The sequence below is a fragment of the Lacerta agilis genome, chromosome 4 (assembly GCF_009819535.1).
Source record: "Lacerta agilis isolate rLacAgi1 chromosome 4, rLacAgi1.pri, whole genome shotgun sequence".
NCBI lineage: Eukaryota > Metazoa > Chordata > Lepidosauria > Squamata > Lacertidae > Lacerta > Lacerta agilis.
In genome coordinates, this window is record NC_046315.1 from 13713592 (window position 1) to 13725880 (window position 12289).

Here is a 12289-nt window from a genome sequence, read left to right on the forward strand (position 1 = left end):
CTCAGCATGACATAGGTGTTAACTAACCTGGAAGCCAACCAAGCGTCTGGCACTGAAAAATCCCCTTATCTAGCAAATGCACATTTCAGCACTGACTTCCGCAGCCACCGCATGTGGCCCCAAAGGCAAGCAGGTTGCTGCACACAGAAAATAATATTTTGAAAGGAAAAAAAAGAAAGAAGCCAAGACACAGACGGACGTATTATTAACAATTAGCATGACAATCAGAACAATCGGTCTGGACTCAAAACAACAACAACAAAAGTGACATGTGTAAATACAGCTGAATGAAGCTTTCAGCACAACCGCAATAGAAATCACCCAGGGTGGGGGGCAACCTCCCCTTGCAATCATGCTCTAAACATGAAGAAGTGTGCATGCACACGAAAGCTCATACCAAGAACGAACTTGGTTGGTCTCTAAGGTGCTACTGGAAGGAATTTTTTATTTTATTTTGTTATGCTCTAAACAGTGTATGATTTGACATTGCCATCTAAATGGAAGCTGCTGAGGAAAGGGGGTTCCAGGTCAAAGTCATCTGTTAAGAGAGAGATGAAACCAACATGCACCTACCAGTCCAGTCGCCAACGACCTTAACGTGGACCCCAAAAGTTGCTTCGGAAGCTGTTGGGCACTGGGGGGGAAATAAAATGAAGCGTGTTGAAATGCAGTTGGGGGGGGGGAAGAGTAATTAGCAATACATCAATAACACGTGAAGGCCTCTTCTTTATTCGCAATAAGATTTTTATTGAGATTTCCCCATAATACAGTAAGATTACAACTATCTGAGATACAAAACCAAACAGAAGAGAATCAAAAGAGAAACAGACAATAGAGAGAAAGAGAGAAAAAAAGAGGGGGGGGGGAAACAAAGCTGAAACGGAGAAACATTAGCGAAAAATTAAAAAAGAGAGACTTCCGATTTTCATTCTATTCTATTCTATCGGTAATTTGCTGGTCACACACTAGAAGAAAATATTACGTAAAACCATCTGTCAATACGAACAACTATCTGCTCTACTTTCTGTTAAACAATATTTCCTCTAAGTTACAGGGTCTTTTTAAAAAAATGGAAATGGGATACTGGACATTTATTTGAATGAATGAGAGGGTGCTTGGTTTTACACACACACACACACACACACACACACACACACACCTGAAAAGGCACTTGACGAAAGAGCCCACCCAAACCAGAGCTGCCTGGCCAGAAATGAGAATTATGCAGAAATGCAGAATTTGGTATGGGAGGAAGAACTGTAGGTCAGTGGTACAGCAGGTGTTCCCTGCTCACAGGGCCCCAACGTCAGTCCCGGGTACCCAATAAAAAACAGCGGCAAACAGGTGCTAGGTGATGAGAAAGATCTGTCTCCTCCTGAGACCCCGGAGAGCTGTCATCAGTCAGATTACACTGACTAGATAGACAAGCATCCTGACAATTGTAAGGCAGTTTCCTTTGGGACATAGCATCTATTATCTTAAGAGCCTCTTGTTTTCATTTTAAAGACAGAGCCCTCCTGGGAAAGATAGGATGGGGGGGGGATGCCTCTGTATGTATCATGCAGAAGCAAACCGGGTGTGATTTTTTTTTTTATTTTTTTTTATTTTTATTCTTGCTTCTCTCGCCTGGAGATTTAATTAACGGAGTTATCAGTTGACAAAAGCACATGGCCAATTGACTAGGATTACTATACAGTGGAACCTCGCAAGACGAATGCCTCGCTAGACGAAAAACTCGCTAGACAAAAGGCATTCGCTAACGAAAGGGTGACTCGCAAGACGAATTTCCCTATGGGCGCGACTCGCAAAACGAAAACGTTTTGCGGTTTGTTTGTTTCGTCCGTCAAACTGTGCTTCCTCCAACTGTGCTTCGCAAGACGAAAACATTCGCGGAACGAATTAATTTCGTCTTGCGAGGGACCACTGTAACCATTTCAGCTATAGTTATTAATTATTATTATTATTATTATTTTATTTTATTTATTTTATTGATTTATTGATATACCACACTTTATCAAAAGATCCCAGGGCACTGCACAACATCAAAACCATATTACAGAACAATAACGATAAAAACATAATAAAACCTAGTAAGAAGCAGAACAGCCCTGTAAGGTAGACCAGTATAATCAACCTCAGTATTGTGAATGGTGGGGGGGGGGACCTGATGCTGAAAGAACAGAGGCTTCCCTAAAGGTACCAAACAACCTGGGTGGAACTCAACTATGATTTACTCAAAGTAAACCCATTGAAATTAATGGACTCACACCGAGTAAAACTTAGCTGAAACCACCACCAACACCCCTGTTGCCAAACTATTGCCTTTCTAGAAAAGTTATGGTTTGCAAGGGCTACATTTGAGCATTTATAAGCCTTTTTCTCAACACTTTGTCTGCCTCCAACACTTTTTTTTAAGATGTTGATTGTCATTTTTTTGACATAGTTTAGTGCTTTTTTCTAAGGCAGGATGATGCTAATTGAAATGCATGCAGGCTGCACTGCCTTCCTCTGAAGTAAGTGAAATATGGAGAAGTCCATCTAATTCTGCTTGCCCGATTCCCACGGACGCTCCAGTAGCATCACTTTAACAAAATTACTCGTAAAAAGCCAGATTCCTCTCCTCTCCCCTTCGGAGTTTAGGAAGCATAATTCAACACTGTCTACAGATCCTCAGGGCTCCTTTGGGGATTCTTGGATGCCTTGCTCTGCTGATAAATCTCGCAGAAGGAAATGCCATCTACAAACTAGACAGGGAGAATCCAAATTTTGGCTAATACAGTGTAATTTAAACACATACACAAGTGTGCGATGTGTTCTCTTGCATCATTCATAGCCCAGATCTGTGTAATGCTGTACCAACTGCGTCCCATCGAGACTAATGCAGCCACCAGCCAGTTAATTTATTACATTTCTATACTGCCCTTCACCCAAAGGTTGCAGGGCAGATTGCAATATAAAAACACAAAGATATATACCATAATAACAAATGAAAACAATAACCTCTGCCTCACCACTGCTCCACAAACACGATTTAAAAGGCCATAGATTGTTATCAGACTTTCCGGTTTGGGGGTGCCTGGTTCTCCATTTAAAACCATGGAAGGTCACAATATGGAGTTGCATTCAGACATGGTGGGGAAACATTCCCCCTGTGTTGGGAGGTGTGTGCGACTGGCTGAAGTTAGGCTACCCCACACAACCCCATTGCAGCCATTTAACATGTGTGTTGGGGGAGTGTTTTGTGAATCTCCCTACCGTTAGATCAGAAACCCTGGTTAGATCTTGGTTGGTTCACACTAAATAGGGTTAAAACAAACCACGGTTTCCTGCATTTAGATGTAACAGGAAACTGTGGCCGAAAGCTTTAAACTCCCCTTGTGCATGAAGGAGGGAAGCTCACGTTGGTTCTAATGTTAGGAGGATGAGAGTAGTTCAGCATAATATTGTTGCATAGAATCACAGGAGTTGGAAGGGACCCTATGGGTCATCTAGCCCAACCCCCTGCAATGCAACGATCCTGCCCACAGCCGTCCCTGGTTGGGCTTGAACCACCAACCTTCTGGTTAACAGCCAGACACACTGATCCATTGCACCACAGGAGGCAATCCAAACAGCAAAGAGAACACACAGCTTCCTTTGTCCCTTTCTAAAATTTGTTATAGGGAGCTGGCTAGGAATGAACCAGGAACCTTTCGTATATATTTTTTATTAATTTTTCTGTTTTGCAATTTAAAATGCTCGTTTTTTTACATCCTTAAGAAATCAGTGACTTCCCCTTTTCTCTTTCCATGGTTCATTTTACATATCATGCAGTAAATCCTTGCATATTTTGCAAAAACTATGTCATTCAGCATTCCATTATTGCATCCATCAATATTTACACTGTTGGATTTATCTTAACGCTGCCAGTGTTTTCAGCTGTACACAATAATTTCCCATATATTCAAAAAACGTTTTTCAGTCTTCTCTAAACGTATGTTCTTCCTGATCTCTTATTCCAAGTCTGCAAGCTGCGCATATTCTGTGAGAGCTTAAGTTGCCACTCTTCTTTGCTTGGGACCTCGCTCCTTGTCCATTTTGGGGCTAACAAAACACAGGCCGCAGTAGTGGCATACATAAATAACCTTTTTTGACACCTGGGAATACCAGTCTGAATTATCCCCAACAGAAAGGACTCTGGGGGTTTTTTGGGGGAAAGAACTATTAAACATTTTTTTCAATTCATTAGGGATCATTTCCCAATATGCTTTTACCCTTTTACAAGTCCACCACATATGAAAGAACGTTCCCTCCACCTCTTTGCATCTCCAGCACTTATCTGATTCAGTCTTATACATCTTAGCAAGCTTGATGTAGGCTTGAACCAGGAACCTTTTGCATTCAAAGCCTGAACTTACACTGTTGAGCTATAGAGATTCCCTATAGCTCTGAACCAGGTCAATATATTGATAAATCTGAAAGCTTGGAACAGGCCAGTGAGCGCAGAAGACCTGTTGCCTTTTGGCCCCACAACTGGAATACTTCACTTTCACCCAAAGTTCTTGCCGCACAAAGTTGATGCACACATATAATTTGTATTCACAGGCTGTCTCTGTGCAATCAGGGAATATTCATTTATGAAGGGAATAAGGCTTCCGCTGGTGAATGTATAAAGACCTGCTATGTTTATATACGGCACATCTCTGTTTATAAAGAGCTTGCACTGCCAAATTTCCATGGAAATCCTTAAGATCCACGCAGGCCAGGATTTTTATTTATTTTTTCTTAAGCCCACAAAACAAAACATGCTGTCTTAGGATCGTTTCACACACCTCTTGCCACAAAAATGGCCACAAAAACGGTCGTGTTCGGCTCTCGTTGCTTGTAAGAGAGCGGCTGGATGTGTACAAATCAGCTGTTGACAGTATAGCCATAAACATGATCGACTTTGGCTAAATGTCACTTGTCAAGCTACTACCAGCAGCACAGCTACAGAGGCCAATTGATAAGTTGGCAACGTTGTCACTAAAACATGCACACAGCCGGTTCTCCAACAAGTGTAGGGTAATGTCTATTCTAAATAAACAACACACACAAATAATAGAGTTTAGTTTCAGAATCTAATCCCACATTACTTGTTTAACGTAGCTCTTGCAAAAAAAATGCCTATCATGAGGGAAGAGAGTGGTAAAACTAATATTCAAGCTAACTCTGAAGTCCGCAGCCCACCAACTAGATCATAAAACTGTTGAGTCATCTAGTCTGATCCCCCGTGATGCAGGAATCACAGCTGAAGAATCCCAGGCAGATGGACATCCAAGCTCTGTTTAAAAACTTCCAGTGAAGAAGAGTCCACCACTTTCGAGGTAGTCTGTTCGCCTGTCAAACAGCTCTTACCATTAAAAGCTTCTTCCCAATGTTTAGTCGGAATCTCCTTTCTTGTAATTTGAATTCATTGGTTTGGGTCTTCCCCTCTGGGGCAGCAGAAATCAAGGGATATACAAACGCCTGCATTTTCTACAACTAACTCTGCTTATGAAGGTCGCAGGACAAACAGAAAAAGACGAGGGAAGAAGCACTTTGTTCCCACCAAGGCACACCACAAATAAGGACCAAACATCTTCACCTTGATCGGGTGTGCCCCTTCGATTATACAAAAATTGCTCCCTCGTGCTTGATTCCTTCCCTCTGTTGCTCCAGTAGCCGGATGGAGGCAGTGGTGTTTTTTTATGTATATCTATATAGATACATAGATTTCCCATGATATAAAATGAGCTTCTTTGTTACTAAAATAACTCTCAAGAATCACAGCAACTGATGAGGTCAGGCAGGGACCAAACAGCCAGCAAGCAGCCACGTCTGGTGTTCACACAAAAGAAAACTCACAGCTGTGATGAGAGTCATATGCACTTTGTCACTGGATATAAGACTAAAGCTATTTATGTTTTCAAAAAAAGGATGCTCTATTGCTGTTAAAACTCCCATCAGTACTAGTAAACTGTTAAAACTGACCAGCCTTTCCCAACCTAAAGGTAAAGGGACCCCTGACCGTTAGGTCCAGTTGTGGACGACTCTGGGGCTGCGGCACTCATCTCGCTTTACTGGCTGAGGGAGCCGGCGTACAGCTTCCGGGTCATTGGGGAGAAGCCATGACTGATTAAAGGAGTAAAGGTAAAGGAACCCCTGACCATTAGGTCCAGTCACAGACGACTCTGGGGTTGCGGCGCTCATATCGCTTTACTGGCCGAGGGAGCCGGCGTACAGCTTCCGGGTCATGTGGCCAGCATGACTAAGCCGCTTCTGGCGAAACCAGAGCAGCGCACAGAAACGCCGTTCACCTTCCCGCCAGAGTGGTACCTATTTATCTACTTGCACTTCGTGCTTTCGAACTGCTAGGTTGGCAGGAGCTGGGACCGAGCAATGGGAGCTCACCCCATCGTGGGGATTCGAACCGCCGACCTTCTGATCGGCAAGCCCTAGGCTCAGTGGTTTAACCGACAGTGCCACCCGTGCTCTCCAATTATTTTTGAACTACAACTCCCATCAGCCCCACTGGCGGAGGAAGAGGAGTGCGGGGAGAGCACACTGCCCCCAGCAGTGCAATCCTAGCAGGGTACCATCGCAGCTGCCCCCTCCCGCCCGTGCTGGGCGCCCTGCCCCCAGGGCACGTGTCCCACCCCTGCGGGCAGCATGCTATACACCCCCAGGATGCATGCCAGCCTTGCCCCCACCTGCTCTCCGCCCCCCATGAAGCTCCGCCACTGATCAGCCCCAGACAACATAGCCATGGTTGATGGAAGATGCAGTCCAAAACAGCTTAGAGGGCACTAGGTTGGGGAAGCCTGTAAGTAGAGGATTGCTTTCCGAGAATGAATGCTGGAGAACTATCAGCCACTGCTTGAGGGAATTGGGGTGGGAAAAATCCCCACACTAATTGCCAATGGGGACAAGGTACTCAGGAATCTCAGAGCCACTTCTTAGGAGATAATTTGGTACCCAGAAACAAGTTATGAAATTTGTGCATGCCCGACAACAGGAATGGAAAGCCTTTGGCCCTCCAGATGATGCTGAACTACAACTCCCATCAGTACTAGTAAGCATGGGCCATGGCTAGGGATGATGGGAGTTGTAGTTCAGCAACATCTGTAGGGCCATTAACGGTCACTTCAGAATGGAAGCTAAAAGAAGTGGAAATATATCATACGCAGGGGTCCTGAAAGGCACTGAGCCCTGTGAGGAGAAATGGTGGCATTATTGTATTTTGGTTTTTTGGGGTTGCAAATAACTTGGGCGCTCCTCCTTTTTAAGTAAGAAGCAGTGTATAAATTTAATCAACCTAAACCAAACCCAATGCTACAGATTGCTGCAAATGTATAACCTGAGGCATCTTTATATAAACTACATGGCAGCAACAGGACTGCCAACAGGTACTGCTCTTGGGAGTTCAGCAGCAGCCTGATGAGCAAATAAAATTGAATAAAATAAGTCAATGAATGCTGAACTCCCATGCACTAGTTACAGGTGGGTAGCTGTGTTGGTCTGCCATAGTCAAAACAAAATAAAATAAAAAATTCCTTCCAGTAGCACCTTAGAGGCCAACTAAGTTTGTTCTTGGTATGAGCTTTTGTGTGCATGCACACTTCTTCAGATACACTGAAACAGGAGTCACCAGACCCTTAAATATAGTGAGGGAGTGGGGAGGGGTATTACTCAGAAGGGTGGTGGGAATGGGTGATCAGCTGATAGGTGTGGGAAAACCTGTTGACAACTCTTAGTCTTGCAGGGAAAGGCAAGGGGTGAGATGGCTAAAGAAAGCTTTGTCATGTATAATGAGATAAGAATCCAATGTCTTTGTTCAGACCAGGTTTCTCCATGGTTTTAAGTTTGGTGATTAGTTGCAATTCAGCCACTTCTCTTTCCAGTCTATTTCTGAAATTTCTTTGTATTAAGACAGCTACTTTGAGATCAAATGCCAACAGTGCCCTTCAGCTCTCTATATTGGACAAACAGGCCAAACCCTACGCCAAAGGATAAATGGACATAAATCTGATATCAGGAATCACAAGACAGAGAAACCAGTAGGAGAACACTTCAATCTCCCAGGGCATTCTATAAATGTCCCCCCCCCCCAAAAAAAACAACCTCTCATAACAACTCCAACATTTTATCAGTCAAACTGTAAAAATGTAGTTCAGGCTTAGGGGCAGAGGGGTGGGGTGGAGGATGAACAAAAGAGAAAGGGAGAGGAGACACCAACGCAGCAACACGAGAAAGGAAAACTTCTGCTGTGCACAAAATACTGTATGCAATTTATCCTGCACGATGCATTTCAAGTACTCCTGCTTATCCCAAGCCACCTTTAAAATAGGTCACCCTGAGGTTTAGCTTCTTAGAAGCAAATTAGACGTGACATTAAATGTGTTGTTAACAGGTACATCAGTTTTTGTTTGGACAACAACAAAATCCTAAGAGTGGGGCTTGGGGGGGGGCACATCAGGACCACAGCATATAGGGAGAGGAGGGCCACCCTTATCTCCCAAGCCACACTCTCAACTAAATCCCCGGACCTTCACTGCTATTCGGAAGATTCTCCCATTGCCACCAATGGGAGCAAATGGGACCTCCAGTTGCAAAGGGGAAGGGATTTTTGCTGGGTTTGTCCTTGCGCGGAGAAGAATTAAAGTTACTAGCTAGTAACTGAATTGTTCATATCACGGAATAAAGTGGCAGTATATGAAAATGTACATTATTTTCCATTTCACTGTAGGTGTGTTAGCATTTCACTCCTCCGTTGCTGGATATGTGATTGTTACATCACATGTCTGTACAAAATAAAAAAATAAAAAATTCCTTCCAGTAGCACCTTAGAGACCAACTAAGTTTGTTCTTGGTATGAGCTTTCATGTGCATGCACACTTCTTCAGATACACTGAAACAGAAGTCACCAGACCCTTATATATAGTGAGAGAGTGGGGAGGGGTATTACTCAGAAGGGTGGTGGGAAAGGGTCATTGGCTGATGGGTGTGGAAAACCTGTTGATGACTGTTAACGACTGCAATTAGTCCTAAAGGAAAAAGCAAGGGTCTGTGTTTACTTTCCAGGCTTGGAAAGTCTGGGAATGGAAGTCAGTCTTATCTCTTCCACTGTACTGTACTTTTGTACTGCTCTCTCTCTCAGAGGAGGAAGAGAAGGGGGCGGACACCATGGTTGTTTTGTCCTGTATATATTGCTTAATAAATTACTTTGAATGCACACACCAAAGCTCCACTTCGTTTCTGCTGTACTCTGCTGAGTGAGTGCGCACATAGTCTTCTGATATGTGTCACTGGTGCATGTCGGGACTGAAGATTTATGGACGTCCCGGGCAGCGCTGCATCAGGAAGATGCCTGGAGAGGTTTGTCTCATTTTGGGGGCTGCGTGTGCCCCCCAGGCGTGTTCCAACAAGGTGCTGTTCCATTTCAAAAACTAAAATTATATTTTATGGTTTACTATTTTTTTCATTTTGAATTAGATATATATGGGGGCACCAAAATATTTTAAGTGTTTATAGGTGCTCTAAAAGTCTTAATCTGGCCTTCCCATATTGGGCATCTTGATTGCCCGCTGTGAGGACAGGATGTTGGACTAGATGCCTGGCCTGATCCTGTTGGCTCTTCTTAAGTTTATGCATTGCAAGGACCAGATGGCCCTTGAGAGGTTTCTCCCAGCTCTATAATTCTGTTGTCCTATGTTCCTAACTTCCATCAGCTGCAGCCAGCAGGGCTGATAGGACTACAACTCCCATCTTCAATGGTGCTTATCCACCCTTGCTACCAACTTGCATCCTCTATCTCCAACCTGGTGCCCTCCAGAGGTTTCAGGGCTACAAATCCCATCAGTTGTAGGCAGCATCCAAAGAGCGGCAGGCTGGAGATGGCAGAGAGACTGAGGAAGGAAGAGGAAGAGTTTGGATTTGATATCCCGCTTCATCACTACCCAAAGGAGTCTCAAAGCGGCTAACATTCTGCTTTCCCTTCCTCCCCCACAACAAACACTCTGTGTGGTGAGTGGGGCTGAGAGACTTCAGAGAAGTGTGACTAACCCAAGGTCACCCAGCAGCTGCATGTGGAGGAGCGGAGACGCGAACCCGGTTCACCAGATTACGAGTCCACCACTCTTAACCACTACACCACACTGGCATTTCCACATCATTTTCACAGGGGGAAATTAATGGAAAAAATAACTGGGTACTGAACAAAGGTGCAAAAGAAAAACTCACACGCCAGTTAACAGTGGCCCATAAAAGTACGCTTCCTGCAGAATCAAAAGAAGAAGAAAACGCAACCGAAACTGACTTGGCTGAAGCAGGCCACCAGGAGTAAAAGAAAAAAGGCTTTTCTAATCTAAACTTTAATTTTAAGCAAACGTAGTTAGAACTCCCTATTAGCTGCTAGCCTTCACTCAGAGACTCTTTTAAAACTAATTCCAAATACACTTTATCAAAGAACTCACACTCCCAACCTCCCCACACCTCTCAACTCCCAAAAACTCCCAAACAAGAAACTGCTTCTCAACAGAGCCTTATATACACAGAGTAATGCCCATGCTTCGGGCAATTAAGAACAAAACACCGGCCCCTGTTTCTTCTGTTTCTTAAACAGACAGTACTGACATCAGATTGGCTCAGGTGCAATTTTGATCACTCAAATAAAACCCAACAGAAACAGGGGGATACAAGAAAAACAGAACTATGCTGAGAAAGTTGGCAAAAATCTTCATGCTGCCAGTGTTGCTACTTAGTCAGCACAAGTAGGTCAAACAGGAGCAGGAGGGGAGGCAAACGACAGTATTAATATATTGCCTACATTTTCTATAAGCGCAGCCCCAAGTCTCGCACTCACACATACACAGCTCTAGGCAAAAGACCAGCCCCAGGCAGAACACGACCTAGAATATTTTTAAAGGGAAATTTCTGTCCTTTCCTTTGGCTGGGCAGAGAAAAAAAAGGTTAGAAGTTTCTGAAGTCTCCCCCTTCATTGGAATGCCCATTAAAAACAGCAACAACAAAATTGTGTTTTGTTCAAAAGTAGCAATTAAGAGGCTCACAGTCTTGCTAGAAATACAAAGCAGGAGTTCAGAATTCCAGCGACACATTTAGGCTACTCTTCCCCAAGCAATGACTGCTACTAATGGAGTGCCATAGATGGGATGCACTGGGGAATCAGCCAGCCATCCTCCAAGAGGGAATGGCATAAGGCTTGCATCTCTCAAGGGACGTGTCCTTTTTAGGTTGTGAGCCTGTGGCTAAGGATTGTCTCATTTTGATTGGACGCGAGCTGCTCCGGGAGACTTTGTGGCTGAAGAACAGAAGTACAAATTATCTAAATGGAACGTCTTCGGCCCTGTATACCTGAAGGAGCGTCTCCACCCCCATCGTTCAGCCCGGACACTGAGGTCCAGCTCCGAGGGCCTTCTGGCGGTTCCCTCGCTGCGAGAAGTGAGGTTACAGGGAACCAGGCAGAGGGCCTTCTCAGTATTAACGCCACCCTGTGGAACGCCCTCCTGTCAGATGTCAAGGAAATAAACAACTATCTGACTTTTAGAAGACATCTGAAGGCAGCCCTGCGCAGGAAAGCTTTAAATGGCTGGTGTTTTATTGTGTTTTTAATATTTGTTGGGAGACACCCAGAGTGGCTGGGGCAACCCATTCAGATAGGTGGCATATTATTATTATTATTATTATTATTATTATTATTATTATTATTATTATTATTATTACTTTTTCCAATGGACATCCTCCACCACTGCTTGCAGGGCTATGAAACTATCACAGCCATGTCATCGTTTGTGCCACTCATTCTTCCATGGTTGTATTGCCACTCACCAGGGACGAATCTACACTCATGGCTTTTAACGTTAACGTTAAGGGTTAAGAAAGGGTTTTGATAACCATATGGACACATGGCATCCTACTTTTAAACTTCATAATGCATTATAAAAATGCGACACCACAGGGTGCTGCAGAGCAACCAACAACCAGTAGGGAGACAGCATTTTGATGAAAGAAACAAAGGTTAATAATAATAATAATAATAATAATAATAATAACAACAACAACAACTTATTATTTATACCCCGCCCATCTGACTGGGTTTCCCCAGCCACTCTAGGCGGCTTCCAACAGAATATTACAATACAATAGTCAATTAAACATTAAAAGCTTCCCTAAACAGGGCTGCCTTCAGATGTCTTCTAAAAGTCTGGTAGTTGTTTTTCCTACCGAGAAGGCCCTCTGCCTGGTTCCCTGTAACTTGGCTTCCCGCAGCGAG

At 43.9% G+C, this 12289-nt stretch overlaps 1 protein-coding gene across 1 annotated transcript in view; it reads right to left on the reverse strand.

Annotated features, from left to right (window-relative positions):
• The window catches only part of NOX4 (NADPH oxidase 4), a 95501-nt gene that overhangs the window by 47370 nt on the left and 35842 nt on the right, over positions 1 to 12289 (reverse strand). The window contains exon 12 of the mRNA XM_033146101.1: positions 574 to 634. Within this exon, the coding sequence (XP_033001992.1) occupies positions 574 to 634 (61 nt within the window). The remainder of the gene's footprint in view (positions 1 to 573; positions 635 to 12289) is intronic.